Here is a 22,459-nt window from a genome sequence, read left to right as displayed (position 1 = left end):
TAAAAATCATGCATTCCGACTTGACTGCGGCCAATTTAGTCACCGCTTTAAATGGCCATTTTAAGGCCTTTACCCCCATCCGAATGCACTGAAATTGCATATTCATTGTGGAAATAGTTGAAATCTCATGTGGAGAAAGTTTGAAAAAGATGGGACAAAGTTGAGTTCCCTTAAAGGTTACATTACACTAAATCATTGTGTATCCCTCCGTGGTCCATTCGAAAGTAGTGCCTATTTCTAAAGAGTTCCTTTTCTCTTCTTGAATATAAGCCATTTAACAATGTGAGACATGTCTTTTGTGGTTATTTGTAATATCCTGTATGTGTCTGGAGTACTTTGATGCCTTGGATTGGAAGCTAACTTAAAAGATGAACTTTTGAGGGTGTGTTTTCTATTGTGTGGGGCTTTTGTCGAAATTAGGATTCCGAAACGCGTTTTTCTACGGTGGGTTCATTCGACAGCGATTTACTTTCTTAGAAGTTGCGAGACGGTATGTTTTTGATTGCAATTATTGGAAGATGACAGATCCATCTTTAAAATGATACCAGGTTCGGAAAAATTGATACGACGGAAAGGCAAGAAAAATGCTGTGAAAGTTGTCAGTTTTATAATGGGACCCTATGGGAATCGGAATTAGTGTAATATAACCTTTAATTCAACCCCAGAAATTTCAATGCATTACGTGTGATTCAGTGGAAATTGAAGAAACATCAGTAGATTTTGATAACTTCAGTCGCACGCCACATCTTTATGGTGTATTGTTGTTGTTGTAGGAGGTTACATTCAACTAAGAGATTAAAGTAACATAGGTTACACTTAGTCTCTCAAGGAGGTCACGGAGAGCGACTTTCATCAACATTTAATTATCGATATAAATGTGGTTTTGGTTAATTGCAAATAAATAAATAAAAATCTCGCACGGTACACATTTTTCACTACATATAACTATTGTAAGAATGAGGAAAAAGTAAATTTTTGAATCAACACATTGCCCTTGCATACAATTATTGCACTAAAATTGGAAAACGATATTTGCATGTGAAATGTGAAATAACCATTTTCAATATACTTTAAAAAAGCAAATTATTTGAAGTTTTGTGACATTAATTTTTAATGTATCTATAAAAGGGGCATGAGGGATAATACGTGCGACATCGATATATAGCAGTTTACATTATTAAAAAAAAGTATAATATTAGTATTAATAACATGTTATAGGAGGCTAAAAATAGCAATCAATCATTCAATGTTATAATTTACATAATCTATTTAGCTGCTTTCACAAAAGTGATTTATATGTATGTTACGACTTACAATAGGCAGATTTACCGCACATTTAGGGTGTATTACGCGTAGTTTTATCATACTCTACAACAGGACATATACCACAGGTACATGTGTCACAATGTTTATGTCATAGGTTTGTCGAGTGAATACAAACAAAAACTATATAAAAATAAATTGGCGTTGAAAAGAATATTGCTGTCTGGCCAAGATTTTCAATGTAAAAAGGTAGAGACAACACAAATTCATTAAACGGGCAACGTTTAATATGGCATCACATTAAACAAATTAATAAATTTTCAGAGTATGTTCAATGTTTTCTCGAGACAAATGTCTCGTTTTCGAAAGCTCCTAATCGACAGGGTGCAGGATCAAGTGTCTTTGTGGGGCTCACAATTGAACGTTAATGGATGTAAACACACCGGTGTGCGGTGCTTTTCTTTAAATAACGTTTTAAAACATTTTTAGTATGAATTTCAACTAGTGCATAAAGACAGTTTTTATGCTACTTATGGTGATGTGTAATAAATCAGATAAACGTTATTTAATAAGCCTGTGTATTTGTGTAACGCAATCGTATACACGGTTACGCTGCAGGCAGCGTGAAATTCCTTAAGACACCTGGCGTCCTATATTATATTAAACAACAAGAGATTGCCAAGCAATATGGTGAAACTCGGTGAAACTCCACCATTGTCAGTAAAAAAAATAAATAATATATTTGTTGCCATAGCAACCAGAATTTTTGACGTAGGCACAAAATGAAATGACGTGCATAATCTCCATATTGCCATCAATCCATGTTTCAAGTTTCATGAAAAAATATTAAGAAATTTTAAAGTTATCGCAGGATCCAGAAAAGTGTGACGGACTGACTGACAGACGGAGTGCAAACATTAGTCTCCTCCGGTTTCACCGGTAGGGGATAAAAAGGACTAAAGGCTAACACGAGGCATGAAGGTACAAACTTGTACGTGATCACTTTGTGATGTCTGTGCAATAACTGTGTTTTTTGTTCACGACCCTGATAAACTTACGCAAAAGATATGTTCTATATTGAAATAAAATCATTTTAAATTATTGAGTTTTGCATAAGTTTCAATATATGTGTACATATTTTAATGAATATTCCCTGTTTTGTATTGAAATGTGCAAAAAAGTGCAAAATGAATTATACAATTATATAAAAAAAAATAATGTAAGAAAACCGCATCATAGTAATGGTGAATATGCTCTTGCAAATATAAAAGAACATGAACACAAGTTATTTATTTCTATACGAGATACAATAGCCTAATGATCCTAATGATCAACCTATGGCTGGAATTTTTGCAAACCGCATAATGCAACCGCATAATTTTTATTTTGGCCATTTGCAGTGGTGGAATTTATTTATTCTGTTTACTGGTGGAAAATGTATCGAACAATGGTTTTTGATGAAGGTAAAGATAGGTCAAACTCAACATAAGACATCTAAATAAAGAAAAAAAAACAATACAACAGGATGAACATTTAGGGACATAACTTGTTGAGTTTACGTCCCTTAAAACATAAAATGACATTATAAATGGTAAAGTGATAATGCAGGGTTTCACACATTTGGTTAAACGTACAGATTTTTATTCTATGAAACTTGCCAAGCGTTTTGTATTAGTATCCTGCGCGAAATGAGCTTCGTGGCCCCTTGACACAAGTTAACTTGTTCATGACAAAACATAAATCGAATGCATACCAGTTAACCATAGACAAGTGATATGGGGTATATTTAGCGACAGATGTATAGGAACGAAAGATGTACACGGACTGATAAACCCAACTTAACTGTGAGATACTGTTTAATAAATAGTGATTATAGTGTAGCAAATTCTATGCGCTTTACGGCGCACTCAGCTGGATCAAATTGCCATTAAGAACTAAGCGCGCATGGGTTTTTCCAAAACCACAATAGCTTTAATTAGATTTGCTCTGATATAATGTGCTTAACAAAACCATTATAGCTGTAAGCAGATTTAAAAATGTCTTGTACAAATACCGACGCAGCTTTATTAATATGTTAAAGTGACGCATGCGGGTTAAATAACTTTATTCAAAACCATCATGTAAACTTATCCAAACATAATTTTTATAAACGAAGTTTGTTTAAAATTACGAAAAATAAAATTCAATATTATTACTCGTAAAAATAATATTTGAAATAACATATTCAAGCAAGAAAAATGTTTAATTTGTAATAACCTTCACAATTTAAATCGGTTTCTTTTGGAGTAAAATCTAACGCGCTACCACTGACATATTCAACCCGCTACCACTGACACATTCAACGCGCTACCACTGACACATTCAACGCGCTACCACTGACACACTCAACGCGCTACCACTGACACATTCAACGCGCTACCACTGACACCTTCAACGCGCTACCACTGACACATTCAACGCGCTACCACTGACACATTCAACGCGCTACCACTGACACATTCAACGCGCTACCACTGACACATTCAACGCGCTACCACTGACACACTCAACGCCCTACCACTGACATATTCAACGCGCTACCACTGACACATTCAACGCGCTACCACTGACACATTCAACGCGCTACCACTGACTCATTCGGGCATTTGCATTTTTACATTTTGCATTTTTACAGCACTTTTGAAACACTATGTTTGTAATTGTAATCGTAAAGTATTGTCGACACTGACGATAAAAGCGCTTTATTATTATACTTATCCTAATGATTATTTTGCATACGATTTTTTTTTAATGTTTAATAAGTCATAATTGCTGTTTAGTTTGTTTGAAAAAATATTGATAATATTATACTTTGAATCAATGCAAATTTGCTTTGCCAATATGTGAACAAGTTCTTTCAATAGGGGTTTAGGGGTTTGTTGACAGTGCTTGCAAAAATATAACCTTGACGAAACAAACAGGCGAAATCTATAGCTCTAAAAAATACTTGTCACAACCGCGTTAAAAATTTAATAACAATAATAATTTATATGCAATTGATAATTACTCATAACCTGACCGGTATATAAGTTATATCTCTTTGAGTTCTGTGCTATTTTCCTCCTTGATAAACACTTTCATTTATTTTGTTTGCAAACTGAGACCAAAGATAAAAACAATGAGCCCCTTTAAGGACACTAACTAGTTAAAGCGCCGATATACTTTTTGACATTGAACATCAGTAGACATGGTTTAACGTCTTATCATGCGGTGTGGTTTATCTCGAGGATATAATTGCATGGCGGATGGGTTGCTATCTAAGGAAATATAACAATTTTGAAGTGTTTCGCGATAAGAAGCTCCATTTTTTATCATACACAGATCACAGCGAACTATTAAACACAGCTGGCAGTCACGGAGTAAGCCACTGTTAACTAAGCATCCGTGGTGATAATGTGTCCACTGAATTCGAGAACAAGTGTCCATGGATATTGAAAGAGTTGATGCTATTAATAAATATAAATACATCTTTATGGAAATGTGATGATAATGTCAAGATGTGCAAGTACTTAGTGTGTGCTTTGGTAGTGACAAGTTTGTAATTAATGTGCGTAAATTGTGTACCCAAACGATGAATTTGAAGTTTGATTAGGTAAAGTTTAAGTGTTTACATACAAGTGTATTGACGGACAGTGAATGCTCCATCCTCTGTAGCATTTTCATTGATGTTGATGACACGGAAATATATTTACACTGTTTGTGTAAACAATGCGTCATTCACAAACTCTTACTTGATGCAATATACGGAATAAAATTGGACTGAATTAAACTGATTATTAATGAAAAAAATTGTGATTGTGCACTTCGTAAATGGAACACGTATTTTCTGCTGCTGATGCCTCAATATATTGGATTTTATTATACGATCATAAATAGGTGCAAAATATTAATATTGAATATATTAACAAACATTATTAAAAAACGCTCCACATATTCAGCATAGTAAGTGTCACGTAACAATTTAATTGTGGTCCAATAAAAACACCGTAATGTATCCTCACGAAGAAATGCAAAGCAGATTAGACCGATAAGCGTGGAGGGCATGAGTCGGATATGTTATATACACACTAAGTCGGAGGTTTATTTAAAATGTTGATGAAAATATCATCTTTGGCGTTCTAGTGTGTTATATAAATTTGGAGTTGCCCATGTATACCTGGACGACTATTTTAAAGTGGAATTTATCAAGTGTTCACATCGAAAAAGAAACATTTAAACTACGGAAAATACACTAAGTCCAAATTAAATTGAAATATGATAAACAAGGAAATATACTCAAGAGGACACTGCGTAGATTTTGAGTAAGATACATGAAATCAAGTCATCATGTATGTTTTACTATTATTGCTCCTCACATTCTGTGCTAGTCCGTGCGTTGCTGGCAGGCATTGCCGGAAGTGGCCAAAGGAAATGACGACGCTTTCCTGGGCAAACGAAACCGTTTGTTTAGGTGACCTTGAAAATAAAACTGTGGTGTGCAATGGATATAACCGTGACGCAACATTGAATGATTTAGTCAACATGCCATGGTCGGTAAAAACACTTTACATATACGGTTTCAACTTAAATCTAAGCGCTGAGATATTTCCGACAAATAACACGCTTGAAAAATTGTACATTTGCAAAACAATTATAAACAATTTAACAACAGACTCGTTTTCAGCATTACATCATCTACAAAAGCTGGAGATACAACAAGCAGCGATGTCTGATGAACAGCACATTACATTGTTTCAGGCATTAGCCAATATAAGTGTTCACCAAATAAATCTTACACTGTCTGAAATAGGTCTAACAGAAGACACTTTGGGGAACTTTACCTTAAACCAAACCTCTGTTTATAAACTTAATATGGACGATAATTTAATTGGCTTACTAAACCTGTCGTTGTTTGCGGGAATTCGTAATTTGACAATATTCGAAGCAAGGGATAATAGAATAGAACATATATATGGTTTTGAGGAAATGGAGGAATTAATATCTTTCGATGTTTCGAACAATTCAATAAGCGAATATTCGTTTAATTTTTGCAATGCAAGCGGTCCAACGAGCCTCTTCCCGAGGCTAAACAATCTGATATTATCAAGAAACAGAATTGGAGATATCAGAAATGATACCATGGGATGTTTAACAAGCCTAGCAGAGCTTAAAATGGACTACAATGTCATTAAACAGTTTAATGTTAGTAGCATTACTAATATGGTCAAACTTAAAAAGTTAAATCTGAGGGGAAACTGGTTAAGTGATGTTCTTCCTGTGGACTACCCAAAGTCTCTGGCAAGCATTGATATGAGTCGCAACGAGTTTAGTCCATTCTTACCAAGGATGTGCAATGGAAGCACAAAGAATAATATCAAGAAATTGAATTTGGACTACAATCCTATCAGACGTATGACAGACAATTACACCGCCTGTCTTACTAAACTGGAAACACTGACTTTGCACAAAACGTCTATACTTGAACTAAATAACAACTCGTTCATACATTTCTCGGCCTTGCAAACACTGGATCTGAGTCAGATGACCAGAGGACTTCAACGTATCGAAAGAGCTGCATTTAATAGTTCAACATTGAAGTACCTGGATCTAAGTAGGAACTACATTAAACTTTACTCAGACGATATGAAGTCAATCTTCAAGTTTACACCTGAAATTAGAATTCTGAATCTATCGTTTAACTTCAATGGAGAGATGAACGCCTCAGGTCTGTGTGAAATATTGTATCCGCTGGAAAACCTCGAACATTTGAGAATCGAACACATTGGTCTGCAACAGTTCCCACTAGAAATTTTCAACTTATCGATGGGGCTGATTAGTCTTAATGTAAGCAATAACATTATCCGAGATGCTGGGCAATTTAACGCTAAAGTATTATATAATACCAATATAAGTTATATATCAGCTGCAAAAAACAAGCTAACATTTATTACCGAACAAATCTTTCCTGATGATGTGATGAGGTCGTTACAATTTCTTGATATTCAGGACAACGAATTTTCTTGCGACTGCGATGACAAAAGTTTCTGGTTCAGGGAACAAATCAAAGAAAGAGCCGGCAAGGGTTTCATTGGCAATAGTCAACTGATTGGATGGCCAGAACACTTTAAGTGTCATTCGCCCGCAGTAGCCAAAGGGACGCTCTTAAGAGACTTTAACGAGAAGCTACAGAGATGCCACCAGCTCCCAGTTCCTTATTTGGTGGCATACATTGCAATAAGTAGTACAACATTTGTGCTAGTCGTGTTGTTTGTTGTAGGTTTCTGGAATAGATGGTATCTGCAATACTACTGGCATAATATGAAGAAACGGTCTAGAGCAAACTCGTTACCAGAGAGTGACTGCTTCGAAGAGTCGGAAGGGCAGCCACTTCTGCGGGTGAAATACGACGGATACGTACTGTGTGACTCTAAAGGACTGGACAAACATGCGGTGACAAAAGTGATTGATCTGTTTGAAAGGGAGCTCAATTACAAATTACATTACGAACACCGCGACGGGGGACTCGGAGGATCGGCGATAGAAATGACATTCGAGGCGATGGACCAATCGAAAAACATCGTTGTTGTGGTTACAGAAAATCTCATGCGGGACGGCTACTGCAGGTTCCTTGTAGAAATAGCGTGCCTCAGTAAACAGAACGGCAAAAAGAGGTGGGACGTGGTGTTTATTCTTATGTCAGACATAAATTTGAAATCCCTAAGCAAGTCATGGTGCGTGTGGTTTACCAGGTATACACGTGCAGACTGGACCGAGGAAACAGAAGGCATCCAGAGGAAACTCCTAGAAGCAAAAATATCTGAAGTATTTGAGGACCCTTTACCACAAAACTTCATAAGACGCAGACATGTTCACGACCAAAATGACAACGGTTGATTTTGTTTCTGAAATTAAGATAAAACAGGCGGACAGTGAAAATTACAACAGTTAAGGTGATCTCGCTTCTAAAACCGGCGGACAGTGATTGTTAGAGACAGTGGAACAGTTTTTTATGTTCGCTATTGACATTCATATATATCCAAGAGAGGTTACGTATGAAAGACATTTGGCGACTTTTGTCAATAATTAAAGCAAATTTTAAATAAATCTCTTTGTTTGAAGAGCGTATTGTGAGTCACCGGATTATGGTTGTACTAACAGACTAACATAGTCACGGCATTAAACAACTTTACAGTTACCACATGCAATAAGTGACTTAAATAAAAGACAATAAAGTGCTCCGGAATTTGTATTGATATGTACTTAACATGTATTTATAAGCACTGAATGTTGATGTTGATAGAAACATGTATTAAAGCTAATTAATATAATTACTTTCAAAAATTAACATGACAAAGGAATTATTTTTTCCTTCTTTGAAATATTATTATAACACTTTTATTGTTGGTTTAGTTTAGACCTATTTATTTAAATATTTAAAGTTGATTGCATCAAAAGCCTAAAGCTTATTTGAACACTAAATAAGTAAAATGTATAGACAGTTATTAATTTAACAGGGTTGTCTGCTTAGTGATAAATGTTGATGTTGCGTACGCAAATACTATGATATTGTTTTATACATGTTAACCATGTGGTGTAACTGATATTTCATACGTGGAGTGTTAACCCTTTGCATGCTGGGAAATTTGTTGTCTGCTAAAATGTCGTCTGCTGAATTTATAAAATTAGCATTTTTTCGATTTTTTTCAAAGAATACTATAAGAATAGCAAACAGTTTGGACCCTGATGAGAGTCCACGTTCTGTGGCGTCTCATCTGGATCAAAACAGTTTGCAAAGGCCTTCAAAATTCGGTTCCAGCACTGAAAGAGTTAATAAGATTGAATATTTTGGTTGTTCTTTATTCTTGTATCAACAATCACACACTGTCATAGTAATGCACACATTCTCATTTTAATTGATTTACTTTTACGGCAATGGTGTTAACCTTTTTTAACCAAGTTTTAATTAAATAACTTTTTGTTGTTATTTTAAAGTTAAAAGTTTTAAACTCTTCCTGCGTCAAAAGTAGTATTGTCTTGTTCAAAGCATGCGAACCTTTATGCAGATTCATTAAAAGTGCTGTTTAAATCAAAACCTCGTTAACAACTTCTGTTTCAAATACTACACGATACTCAAAATGTATCGCCAACAGTGCTCAGTAAAACGCCGAACTGATTTGTTAAAGTTAGTAGTTTTTTGTTTTGTTTATCAATGCATAACTCATTCATTTTTTCAGCGTTCATCAAGTTAATACACACATATCTATGTTGTTTGAATTACGGTATTTTCTATATTGATATTCGATGCCTTAGTGTGCATTTGTTATCTTTTATTTAAAGGAAGGCATGTGAAGTGTTTTGGTGTAAGAATATTTAAATGTAAGTAAAAGTCAGCTTCGCGTTTTTCATGAACTGAATTATGCCTGTCTTGATGAATTGAATGATCATATTTTCATGAATCCACCTCTCTGTATGGTAACACACATTCTTGGCACATGTGACAAAAAGGTCATACGAGCCTTGTTGTGAGAAAACTGGGCTTAATGCATGTGCTCAAAGTGTCATCCCAGATTAGCCTGTGCAGTCCGCACAGGCTAATCATGGACGACACTTTCCGCCTAAATTTTTTGCTATGAAGACTTCATTGTAACGAAAAATGTCATAAAAGCGGAAAGTGCCGTCCCTGAATAGCCTGTGCGGACTGCACAGGCTAATCTGGGACGACACTTTACGCACATGCATTAAGCCCAGTTTTCTCAGAACGCAGCTCATATTTTTACTGGAGTGTGAAACAAATATCATTCTTCTTATTGCTAGTCCGGTGAGCTAGTCATTTGTGTTTCATGGTATCTGACTACTAGAATACTATAATCTGGACTTATACACAAGATGTGATTAGCACAATGGAATAGAATTGTCCTTTTATGTGTTTGTTATGTTGTTGTTTTTAATTAAACTGAAACAAAGTTAGATGTTTACAAAATATTGTTGTTAAAACACGTCATGCATCTATATTTAGACATTTCCTCAGAATCGAGTTTAGTTATGGTTGTACTCATAGCGCGTGAATTCAACGTTTTTTTCTTAGTTAGTTTGTGACTTTAAAATTTGTTAAAACGATGAAAAAACGATGTAGTGTCCATATCATGTTTTAATGATTTAAAATCATTTTAATAAAATACAAGCCATTGAATGTGTTTTGTTTAGTTCGATTTTATAGTTTTTTCTTCAATATACTTTTATCATATTTTCCAATATGATAGCTGTTGGCCAAGTTATGTCACTTTGGTGAAAAACAGCGCGGACATAAGACGTGTATCATATTACAAAACATAAAAGTTCGCTGGATCCAGTTTCATCAGGCTGGCACTTTTTATGTCTCGCGTAATTAAAACAACAACAAATAACGTGAAAAATGACCACAACTACAATATGCCAAATGTGGTATAAATCAAGATTATGTATTGTATGGTTTCTTTTACATTGCCAGTAAACATTAACCCGAAAAAATGGTATTGCGAAACATTTCGCCGGGTAATGTATTAAGATAAATTATGATTGCGTTATTATTGATAATATTTTCAATCTACGTCGAGTTTCGTTCTAATTCAAACATACTTGGCAACTCAGACAACAGCGACCTCATAGGCCAAGAATTCAAAATCATTGCATAAGGAAAATAACAGCAAAATATTATAAAACACCATTTCATATTTATCATTTGGAGATGTAAACAAAAAGCTAGGTGAACGCCTTAATATACTTATGATTTCGCGTCAGCAATTGTGTATGTCGTCTGAAATTGTGTATGTGTCCTCAATTGTGTTTGTCGTCTGCAATTGTGTATGGCGTCCGGAAAATTGTGTTAGTTGTCTGCACATCTGTACGCCGTCTACAATTGTGTATGAAAGAAGTTAAAGAAGTTGTTAATTTGCCTCTATGTTCAGCGTCCGCACGAATTTTCGGAACTGAAACCGGACAGAAAAAAAAACAAGTTCATTTGAAACGTCATATAACATTCGTCATATTGGGTATCTAGTATAACACAGTCTCTGAACTATGCCAATGGACTAAATTTACTGTATTGTTCAATATTTGTTCAACAGATAACCTTTTCATCCGCTTATAAATTATTTATCCGCTTTCAAATAACTTCTTTACTGTGCCAAAACGGTATATGTCGTGCTGATATGCGAATACCAAATGTCTCAATGACGGTTATCACATTAATTTTTTTATCTTGCATTAATCAAAAACAATTAATCAGGAGTTGACCTTCACAAATCATTTCAAAATAAGTGTTTATGAGTACTAACCCCCGGCATAATAAACGTACACATGTATACCACTTAGTGGTTGCCACATTTTTTAAATAATCAAGAGCATCTTTATGTAAACGATTCAATTACATGAAGAACACTTTTCAAACTCTGCCAACGCAGAGATATACCATGTGTTGCCTGAGTGGTACCAATCTCCACGCAGATTTGTCGTTCCTTGCTCTCACATACAATCTCTGCCATCACATGAAAATCCTATCAGATTTGGTAGAATGTTTTGTTTTTTTGTTTAAGCAAAATATTTTGAAAAGTAGTATAATTTTCTTTTATATTTTGAAAATAGTGCAAAAGTTAATTATCATATTAAAAAAAATACCTAAATAATAAAAAGGGGAAAAAAACAACGGTAAAATTATTGTACCACGTGGCTTGGTTATCATCACGTGGTTGGTTATGAAGGCAGGGATTTGATCCAGCTATGCTGGTTCCAGTCAAATCTCTGCTCGGAGGTTGGCGTGGTACATGATGAACGGGTGAGGCAAAATTCATACGAAGTGGAGATGTTACACTTCGAGTGAAATTAAGTATATTATGGAAATTTTAAAGGCGTTTATTGCCGCGCCCATTCACTTCTGGCTTAATTCAATCTGACGATTTATGTTAATAAAACACTTTTAAATTTCATTATAAATAATAAGGTCATATAAAGTATCGCAAAGTGTGTACTTAAATATATGAACATGATACATCTACAGTAACGCTATCCGTTAAAAGATCGTGCAACGGACTCTTGTAATGTTTTAAGAGATTCAATAGTATTTAATTGTTCATCAACAAGTGAAACTTTCAAGTTATTGCATACCAACCGCTTCATAATTATTATGAATTGTTCAGGCAAAACCAGCATCTTCAATATTTTGATCGAAATGATATGCATTATTCATTGAAAATAGGCGTTTCACCAATATAAACTGATTCACATCCATAAAAAATAGGCGTTTCACCAATATAAACTGATTCCCATCAATAAACACGGAATTTTCTGATTGCATCAGGGTGTGTCGTAGGAAAAATTTAACGCGTGCCATCATTTGGATCGGTGTTAACCCAACAATCAGGTCAATGCGACACCATAACTAACCAAACTTGTTCATGTACATCAAAATTGCAAATGAATTAACTCAAACGGTCACAGTGACCTTTAACTGAAATTTTAAATACGATTGACTGATCAACCTGATCAATCACATTTAAGTAGTTAACTTTTCGCTCGTAAGTAATAACTACCAAGTGTTGTGTTTAACCAAACAGAGAGGCAAGTGTAAATACTAGTAGTTCACGTTCGATGCTGTGACATCTATTCTCTTGAGAATCCATGTTCAGGGACTGTGCGGAACAAATGTAGTGTTATTACACGAAGCTGCGAATCTAATGTATGACTCGACGTGGAGTGAACCTGAGGTTAATGCGCGTGCTGCAAGTGTCATCTCAGATTAGCCTTTTCAGGCCGCACTGGCTAATCAGGAAGGAGCAGGCCGCACAGGCTAATCAGGAAGGACGCCGCTTTATGAAATGTTCGTTGAAAGGAATTCTCCTCTTAACGAAAATCCAGTTAAGGAGGAAAGTGTCTTCCCTGATAAGCCTGTGCGGACTGCACAGCCTAATCTGGGGCAACGTTTTACGCACATGCAGTAAGCCCAAATTTCGCAGAAAGCGTCTCATTTTAAGAAAAAGATACATATATAATTTGTCACATATCATTTAAGAACTTGACATCGTTTTCAGGGTTTTAAATGCGATCAGAAAACACGCACACTACGTGAAGCTCTCAATATCACTCACTTTAATACATATGAAAAGCTATATTCGTTTGCAACATTCTAAAAAGAAACACGAAAAAATAATCGATGTATGAAAAAATCTTAATAAGGCTTAACTGTCTATATCTACGCCTACTTACGTTTAAACAATTACTGTTTAAAAATGTGCGTTAATTTGTTCAGTCCGCACAGGCTAATCAAGCATGACACTCTCCGTCTTATCTGGATTTTCGATATGAAAATACTTCATTTAAAGAGAGTATGCACGATTTTGTCAAATATTTTTGAATTTATATAAAATGTGTAAACAAAAACTTATTATACATATATTTCAATATAAATTAAAATAAAAGTTAAGAAGAACATGTGTCGAAAAATGCAAAATAAGCCCTGGATATTTAATTCTGAAATCGAAAATGTCTGTACAGTCGAATTCGCATGCATGTATATCGTGCATGCACGATGTAAATCTAAATTTATTTTTACAGACCATTTTAATTTCCTGCAACGATATCTATTCATACGACACACGAACACTACCCACGGTCCTAATAAAACGACGAATGCTTCGGTTATTGTAGGAAAATATGTACGAAATATCTTCGTCACAATCGGCTCGGGGAGCTACTATGTCTTTGCTGCATTTTATGAAATTCGTCTTCAATGTATAATTTTTCTTGCCTATTTTCTGTTATTGTAACATATTTTTATCAATATATTACAATTTAACACATATAAAAATCGTGCATACTCTCTTTAAACGTAAACTACACTAAGAACGGAGAGTGTCGTCCATGATAAGTCTGAGCGGACTGCACAGGCTAATCTGGGACGACACTTAACGCACATGCATTAAACCAAGTGCGAGATCTTAAGCAATATAGTTTACGTTAAAATAAACGAAGTTGCCAACCGCTTAATCGTCTGTTATAAACTATATATTTTAAAACGGGTTAATGCCACTGTATCACAAAGCCACCAATCTACGAGAATAGCTATAATAAAGATATAAAGCACTAGATATATGCATATTATGATCACATAAAAAAAATCTTAAAACATAGATTTTCGTTTTCTTAAAAAACAGATTTAAAGGATAAGCCAAATCATAACCAAAGTAAAAAACAATTTTACATAATTGCTTTTCCGGCCATTCATGACTACAGCATTCGAATGAGCTTTTGTGGCAAAATTGTTTGAACTTGCATACCTTCGCGGGTTAATGTATAGGCCTCGGCTTAGTGATCGAAGCGATGATGCAACCAATACTTGTCAGGTGGAACTTACAAAATCACCGACTGCTACTGTACATGTTGTATGACTAAGGCAAAATGATTGGGGGAATTTACCTGAAAGGAGCGCTTGGAGGTGTCATGGTTAAAAGTAGATGTAGTGTACATGTATGTGTTTGCATATCAATTGCGAGGTTCTAAGATCACAAGGGGGGGGGGGGGGTGTTTTTATCAATGTCTAGGTTACTTCGATTCAAAAACCACATTTGCATATTTGCCTCCACACAACACAACATTTTCTATCCTAATTTATGCTGAAAATCTTTCTAATACGGCTTACTTATACTCATTTTGAATTATAAGAAAATACCACTGACATGTCAATATTTACGCACGTGTGACAAAGGAGCTTTAAAAAGGTTGCCACAAATATGTGAAATCTTGCTGGTGGACCGGTATTAACAAAGCTCCCAAGGAGAATATTTTAATATATACTTGATTATAGTAAAGGCCCAGTCTCACTATTATGCCGGCGGAGTCCCGTTGCGTGATCCGGGATCTACCGGAATGAACCTGGGCTCTACCGGGATGAACCGGGGCTCCACCGGTGACAACCGGGATGAACCGGGGACAACCGGGGCTCCACCGGGAAAGTATTAAAATGTTGAATACCTCCGGGATGAACCGGGAGTCAACGGGAAGGACCGGCAACGACCGGCGCGGCACCGGGAACAACCGGGACGGCATCGGGAACAACCGGAACGGCACCGTAGCTCCGCCGGGGCCCAAACAGATAATACCTGTCATACCGTTTTGGTCTATATTTATTCAAGCGGTACATTTAATTTTGCGGAACAAATTACTTTTTACAGTGGTGGCTCATGTGGCAGAAGAAATAAAATTACTTTTAAAATCACCGAAACTGCTATCGTCAATATAACATTAACACAATCCAAATTGTTAAACGATTTATTTAGATAAGCTGGAGGTAAACCTAACCTTTTTTTTTAATATGAAAATGGAGCAAATTAAACAGATACAAACTAAGCAGTAAACATTTTTAACACAATCTATGGATCGACAGTTTTCGGGAACCAATTCATACAAGTCATCATAATCCAAAAGCATTTTGCGTGGTGTCACTATTTATTATATTTTGCGCACTTATCTAACATAGACGTGAACGCAAATGGTATTAATGTGTTGATGCCATTAATAGATGATGTCCGCTGACGCCAATTATACAAAGGGGTCATTATTCGCTGACGTCAACTATTAACTTGAGCGATTATTTTTTTCTGACGGTATGCAGAAGCAATTTATCTAATGACGTCATATTTTTGCTGACGTCATCTACCCTATGAAGTTGTGTATGTCGCCGATGTGCACGAGGGCATGCGTCTTCAGGTGATTTCTTCGATTGAAAGCCTTCCCGCACACCTCGCACGTGTAAGGCTTACATCCGGTGTGAATGCGCATGTGCTGCTTCAGGTTGGACTTCAAGCGGAACACGTGACCACAAATCGCGCACGTGTTCGCATCCTCGGCACCTGTAATAAAAATGTGGCAGTGTGAGATTATTTATTGAGATTGTTTACTGCAAAAAAAACTCGCTCTGGGAGACCCGGTCTTAATGCATTTGAATAAAGTATCGTTCCAGATTAGGATGTGCGGACACAGGGACGACGCTTTCCGCTTACTCTGAATTCTCGTGTTCAAGAGACTTCCTTTAAACGAAAAATTCCACAACAGCGGAAAGTATTGTCCCAGATTTGCCTGTGCAGACAGGCTTACATGGGGCGATACTTTACGCACATGCATTAAGCCCTGTTTTCACAGATCGTGGCTCATATAAATTCATTTTCTTTGGTTAAATATTGACTTCTGTTGTTTTTTTATCTGTTTATCAAGCAACAACAATAATGCTCTTCACATCAATCAAGTTTGTATGTACTAACCAAATCAGTTCAAGCATCCTTCAGCATAAAAAGCTTTATTTGCGTTTGGTTATTTCACAATCGATGACACATTTTGTATTTATCGGAAAAGGACATTTTCCATTTGTTTGTGTTTTATTCGTTTTTTAATACAAAATGCGAACACACTTTGTTCATGTGGTTGACATTTTATGAATATCATGTGATCAACGGGAACATATAGTGAATACTGTACACATACATATTAATTGTAATATAAAAACTTTCACGTCTTTTGGTGTAACAAATATCATCCGTAGCTATAAACAACGCTGAACCATTTAATGCACCAATTGTCGTTCCATTCAAACGAGTATAGTCAATTTGGTATGTTATGTGGAATGGTTTTTAAAATGGCCAGCCTAGCGGGCGTCCCATGTGAGTATTTTTTTTTATGTCTTGCGAATGTCAGAGTGAGTCACTTCCTCTGTTTTTGCTTGTACGTAAAACCAAAAGATGATCAATGTAAGTCTATTCCCACTGTTCTGGTTGCACCTCTAACCAATAAGGTGGTCAATGCTTTCACAGTGAGTTACAGCATGGATTTTGAGGTTCGAACGCCTGTTGAACGCCTTGCCGCAGACCTCGCACGTGTAAGGCTTACATCCGGTATGAATGCGCATGTGCTGATTCAGGTTGGACCTCTGGCGAAACACGCGACCACAAACTGCGCACGTGTTCTTATCCTCGGCATCTGAAATGTACGTGGCAATAAAATTGTTTTGTACAAAAAAACACAACTTAACCCTGTTCGTTTGCGGTGATTTAAGATAGACCGTCTTGGTCTGTTATATAAAATATATGTAACTCCCAACTTCCTTGTGGCGAAGAAAAGGTTCTATATCGGATCACAATCGCCGCCATTCTCTCTGTTTGTCCATCTATCCGCAGATGCAACATTGTACGAAGGCGTTTGCCTACCGGTTTGATCTGACAACGCCGTGTGGATAATCTTGGAGCTCGTGGTGGATCACGCAACACTGGGAATCTCGTATAATTGAGGCTTTGATATTTGTTTATTCACGGTTACGTGTCCAAAATAAATGAGGACATGCTAGAAGAAGTGTTCAGTTTCCCAAATACGTTTAATCTAGTAAATCGTTCCATCTCAAATTCTAAACTGAATGAACATAACCTTTAAACAAAATAACACCAGTGTTTATATTTTAACTCTTTCGGTGCTGGAACCGAATGTTGAAGGCCTTTGCAAACAGTTTGGATCCAGATGAGACGCCACAGAACGTGGTGTCTGATCAGGATCAAAACTGTTTGCTATTCTGGAAGTATTCTTTGAAAAAAATCGAAGAAATGCTAATTTTAGAAATTCAGCAGACGACATTTTAGCAGACGACAAATTTCCCAGCATGCATAGGTTAAAACGTTGGACGCAACAGAATAGCACAAACATGAAAATAAAGGTTAGCTAACAGATTTTTCAAACAAAACAACAGCAACAATAAACAAACGCTTCACTAGATGACAGGAGCAATAAAATGTGTCGTGTTCTGAGTAAATTGGGCTTAATGCATGTGCGTAAAGTGTCGTCCCAGATTAGCCTGTGCAGTCCGCACAGGCTAATCAGGGACGACACTTTCCGCTTTAACTAGATTTTCGGTAAAAAGGGACTTCCTTTAAACGGAAAATACCATTTAAGCGAAAAGTGTCGTCCCTGATTAGCCTGTGCAGACTGTATAGGCTAATCTGGGACGACACTTTACGCACATGCATTATGACCAGCTTTCACAGAACAAGACACAAATGTCCTAGTATTTCTTTTTGAATACCTGAAAACACAAAAAAATATTTGTAACGCCTAATTTAGTGTTATTGCTGTAGTGTAATGGATGAAAACAACACGATACGGCATTGTCATATGTATTTACATATAGATACGCATATGCATTTATTGAACAAACCAGCCAAATATAAAATGAATATTATTTACACATTTAACATAAATACGTATACTTTTTGTTTGACCTGAGTGAGCAAGATACGAGTAAAGGATGAAAGCATCATCGGCGAGGTAAATTGAAGAGGTAACACAAAGTAATGTACACTTAAATATACGTCACAATAGTCCGGGTTGTCCCAGAAATGCAACATACATTGATTTGTGTTACGAATTCGTAAAACATCAACACATATCTATTTATTTGTCACATTTCATGTTTTCAGAGTCGACCATTGTCCAGACAATTGTTAACAAACATTCCAAGTAAGTCATATAAAATATACGGGTATGACTAAAATGGTGTTACTTTTATTTTCGCTTTGACCATTACACGTTCTTTCCATTAGTTCTCCAAAGGACTATAAAGAACACATTTATAAAATAATATAATAATAAAATAATTGTAAATGAAGGACTTATTTCCATTATGTTGCGTAGAAAATAATATACATGTCGGTTTTATAATAACGTTTGAGGTGTGAATGAATGTATTTTTAAGTTAAACGGAAAAAATATATAAGCAAAAAACAAGTATTGTAAAATGAAAACGATAGGATCAAAGAGTTTATAAGAGATGCTTAAATTAATGTGAATAATGCCCTTTATAAAATGCATACTTTGAAGTGTTGCATTGCATAAGATTTCAGCAAAGTGCACGCATACTGTATGCATGGGTTAAAAGCATGACATGTGCCGGAAATTTAAAACATTCGATACTATAGCTATAGGCACAGCGTAGATGTTTAACATAGCTTAGAAGTGTAATAAGGACGCAACACGAGTGTATCATTTCCGCAAATGTGCATAAAATAAAACACGAAACGCTGTATAATATGTTTAAGATGTCACTCAAATAATAAATGAGGTGTACGAACACACATGTTCTTTAACACCTGATATTACCAAACCTTGAAAAACGTAAATTAACAAAATATTTAAACATACAACAAACGAAACTAGACAAAACAATAATGTGGGTAAAAGTACTGACCGTTACTCGACGTATTATTTGCAATCGAACAATTATCAAATTATAGATACAAAAAATAGCAACGAAAATCATACAGACAAAACAATAATGATGAAACATACAACGTTATAAGGCAAAAAAATGACGTTTAACAAAAATATTTGTGATGATTGTTTTCAAATACTAACGAGTTCACGTTGTTTTAATTATGGCTATTTTCGGTTTTTCAAAACTCCCACAGTCTTTCAACATATATTGTAAGATTTGTCACCTAGTAGATCTATTCTATTCAAATAAAACAAAATATCCAAACATTTGACATCCAAAAAGCAAACAGTTTTGATAAATGTTATGACATATCCATTTAAAGTTCCATGATTAGCTACATAATTTACAACCAATCAACTGTGAAACTGATAATGCATTCATACCTTTTTATATAGCTTCATTAAAACAAGGAACGAGATTGGAGCCATTCTTTACAAAAACGCCAGACTAGATACAACTTCTGACCAAGTGTGGTGAAGCTCGGATGAAAACTACTTGAATTACAGAGCGGACACCATGCTCAATGTTTAAAACGCACTAAGTGACCCCGTGACCTAGTTTTTGACCCGGCATGACCCATATTCTAACTTGACCTAGACATCGTCTAGATACAACATCTGAACAAGTTTGGTGAAGATCGAATGAAAACAACTTGAATTAGAGAGCGGACACTTAATACGGACCGACAGACCGACAGACAAGTTCACTCCTATATACCCCCTAAACTTCGTTTGTGGGGGTATAATGAAACTGGCATGTCAAACACTCGCACTATCAACAATTCGCGATATGGCCAGCTATTTGGCAGCTAATTACAATGATCGATGTATAATATCAGCAAAACATCTACAACCTAGATAAATAATATTACAACAAATAAAAAAACTTATTAAAACATTACTACTAGACCAAATGAATACGACTTTTCGCCAATATATTTTGAAACATGGGAATCTTACATATGTTATAAGGGAAACAAAAAGGCAACACTCAGCCCATAGGAACAAAAATTAAACGAAAAAAAAAAGTTTTTTAATCATGTTGTATTTTACTTGCTTATATTGTGTTTTTCATTTATGCAAAATACACCTTTTACTTAAACGTTTAAATTAATATATGACACAAACATGTATTCTGTAAACGGTCAGATAAACTTTAGTATGAGCAGGTATTTTCAGAGCTTGCAATGGAATGCCAACAAATAATGCAATCCAGAAACATTCTCAATGGCAAATCTGATCATTTGATGCATAAAATACTCAATGGAATACTACTGAAAATCTAAGTAAAATTTACAAGGTCAAACATGTTTTTCATTTAACGAACGGTGCAAGATAAGACCAGATGACTTTCACCAATATCACGAATTCAAAAACTTGCCATTTCCGTACTGTTTCATTCCATGGTACGTGAATGTGATAGGCAACTGATCGGAAGAATGTCTTAAATTTAACGAATTTATTTCTTCTTCCTAAGGAACTGTATGCTGCATATAGTCGCCGACAATCATTGATAGATGAACGAGCTTATGAGATTTGAGCGAGGTTCGCCTGGAAAAGCTCTTCCCGCACGTGTCGCACCGGAAAGGCTTGTTCATGGTGTGAATGCGCATGTGCTGATTCAGGTTGTACTTCTGACGAAACACGTGACCGCATACGTCACACGGGAAGCCATCTTGGCGATCTGAAAGAAACACGTTAGACAGTTTAAGTTATATGAATTTGAATCTGTGTATTGGGTATCTGTAATTCATTATATGACACACTGTCTGCAAGCAACAATATTTACTGTATAAAGTATAAACTGTATATTTACTGTGTAAACATGCAATCGATTTAATCGATATTTTAACATTTTTGGAAGTGTAATAGTTTCGTTTACCCTCGAAATAGGCCACAATAATTCTAAGTTCGGTTTCTATGCTTTTAGACATCTTCGAACATGAATTACATCGATAAGATTTTCAAGGTCAACTAATCGGACGTAAACAAACAATGGTCATTTGGCGTTAGTTATTTTTAAAATGCATGCCTAATGACAAAACTGAAGTTTGGCCAAGTTGTGTTATGGTAAATTCTATATTGAACCGGAAAGTATGGCCTTAATCTTCGATGTGAGACGCATAATACGCGACACGTAGTCTTATGACGGTTTACATTTGTTCTAGGTTATTTAAAATCCATCATAAGGCAAATCTACTGCTGAGACAGAACTATTCAACAAGTGTTATGGCCAAATTTGAAATGTGACCTCAAACAGTGACCTTTACCTTTGCGGTGGTGAGATGGGTGTATTACGTGACACGTCTTATTCATTTGTGTCAACTAATATTCGTACCCATTAGTGTGAGCCTTGACCTTTGATGCATGGGGTCGGGAGTTACATGCGCCAAGTCGGCTTATGATGGTTTACAATTATGCCTATTTCCGAATTCAACAGTTATTTGTGAAACGGGAAATTGCTGAAATGCACCCGTACACTCGTACAGAAGTATAGACGGACATTGCAAATGCTACGTGCCGCCTTCGAGGGAGGGGGAGGAATAATGCATTATAGAAATTCGTTGCAAGAATATACAGACATAATGAAATAAGATAAAAACAACCAGGATAGAAATCCAGATTTACATCCACAAATCTTCTATTAAAGACAAGCTACCAATTGCGATTACAGTAAAATACAACATGACATACAAATAAAATGATTAAAACTAAAGTCACCGCCTCGGAACAGTCAATGCAAAGCATTTAACCGGTAGATAAGCATCGAGAAAGCATTTAACCGGTTAATAGGCATCGCGAAAGCATTTAACCGGTTGATAAGCATTGCTCACCTCACACTTAGTCCAGAATTAATCATAAAACGCCCACATTTGATAATTATAAGCCTACTTCCATCGTA

General features: G+C 35.8%; 2 protein-coding genes across 2 annotated transcripts in view; one reads left to right on the top strand and one right to left on the bottom strand.

Moving 5' to 3' along the window:
• Nucleotides 1-22,459, bottom strand: part of LOC127865882 (zinc finger protein 729-like) — a 69,119-nt gene that overhangs the window by 21,587 nt on the left and 25,073 nt on the right. The window contains exons 8-9 of the mRNA XM_052405926.1: nt 17,089-17,371; nt 15,968-16,187 (exon numbers count right to left, since the gene is read on the bottom strand). Coding sequence (XP_052261886.1) covers nt 15,968-16,187; nt 17,089-17,371 — 503 coding nt within the window. The remainder of the gene's footprint in view (nt 1-15,967; nt 16,188-17,088; nt 17,372-22,459) is intronic.
• Nucleotides 4,526-10,471, top strand: LOC127864607 (toll-like receptor 3). The gene has a single exon (XM_052404371.1). It carries the CDS (start codon nt 5,629-5,631, stop codon nt 8,173-8,175), a length of 2,547 nt encoding a protein of 848 aa, XP_052260331.1. The 5' UTR covers nt 4,526-5,628; the 3' UTR covers nt 8,176-10,471.

Source organism: Dreissena polymorpha, chromosome 1, assembly GCF_020536995.1.
Source record: "Dreissena polymorpha isolate Duluth1 chromosome 1, UMN_Dpol_1.0, whole genome shotgun sequence".
Classification (NCBI taxonomy): domain Eukaryota; kingdom Metazoa; phylum Mollusca; class Bivalvia; order Myida; family Dreissenidae; genus Dreissena; species Dreissena polymorpha.
Note: the sequence above shows the minus strand (reverse complement) of the source record. Positions and strands in the feature narration are given on the sequence as shown.

Excerpts from the sequence above, each read along its gene's own strand:
- LOC127864607 (XM_052404371.1), top strand. The coding sequence starts at position 5,629 with ATGTATGTTTTACTATTATTGCTCCTCACATTCTGTGCTAGTCCGTGC.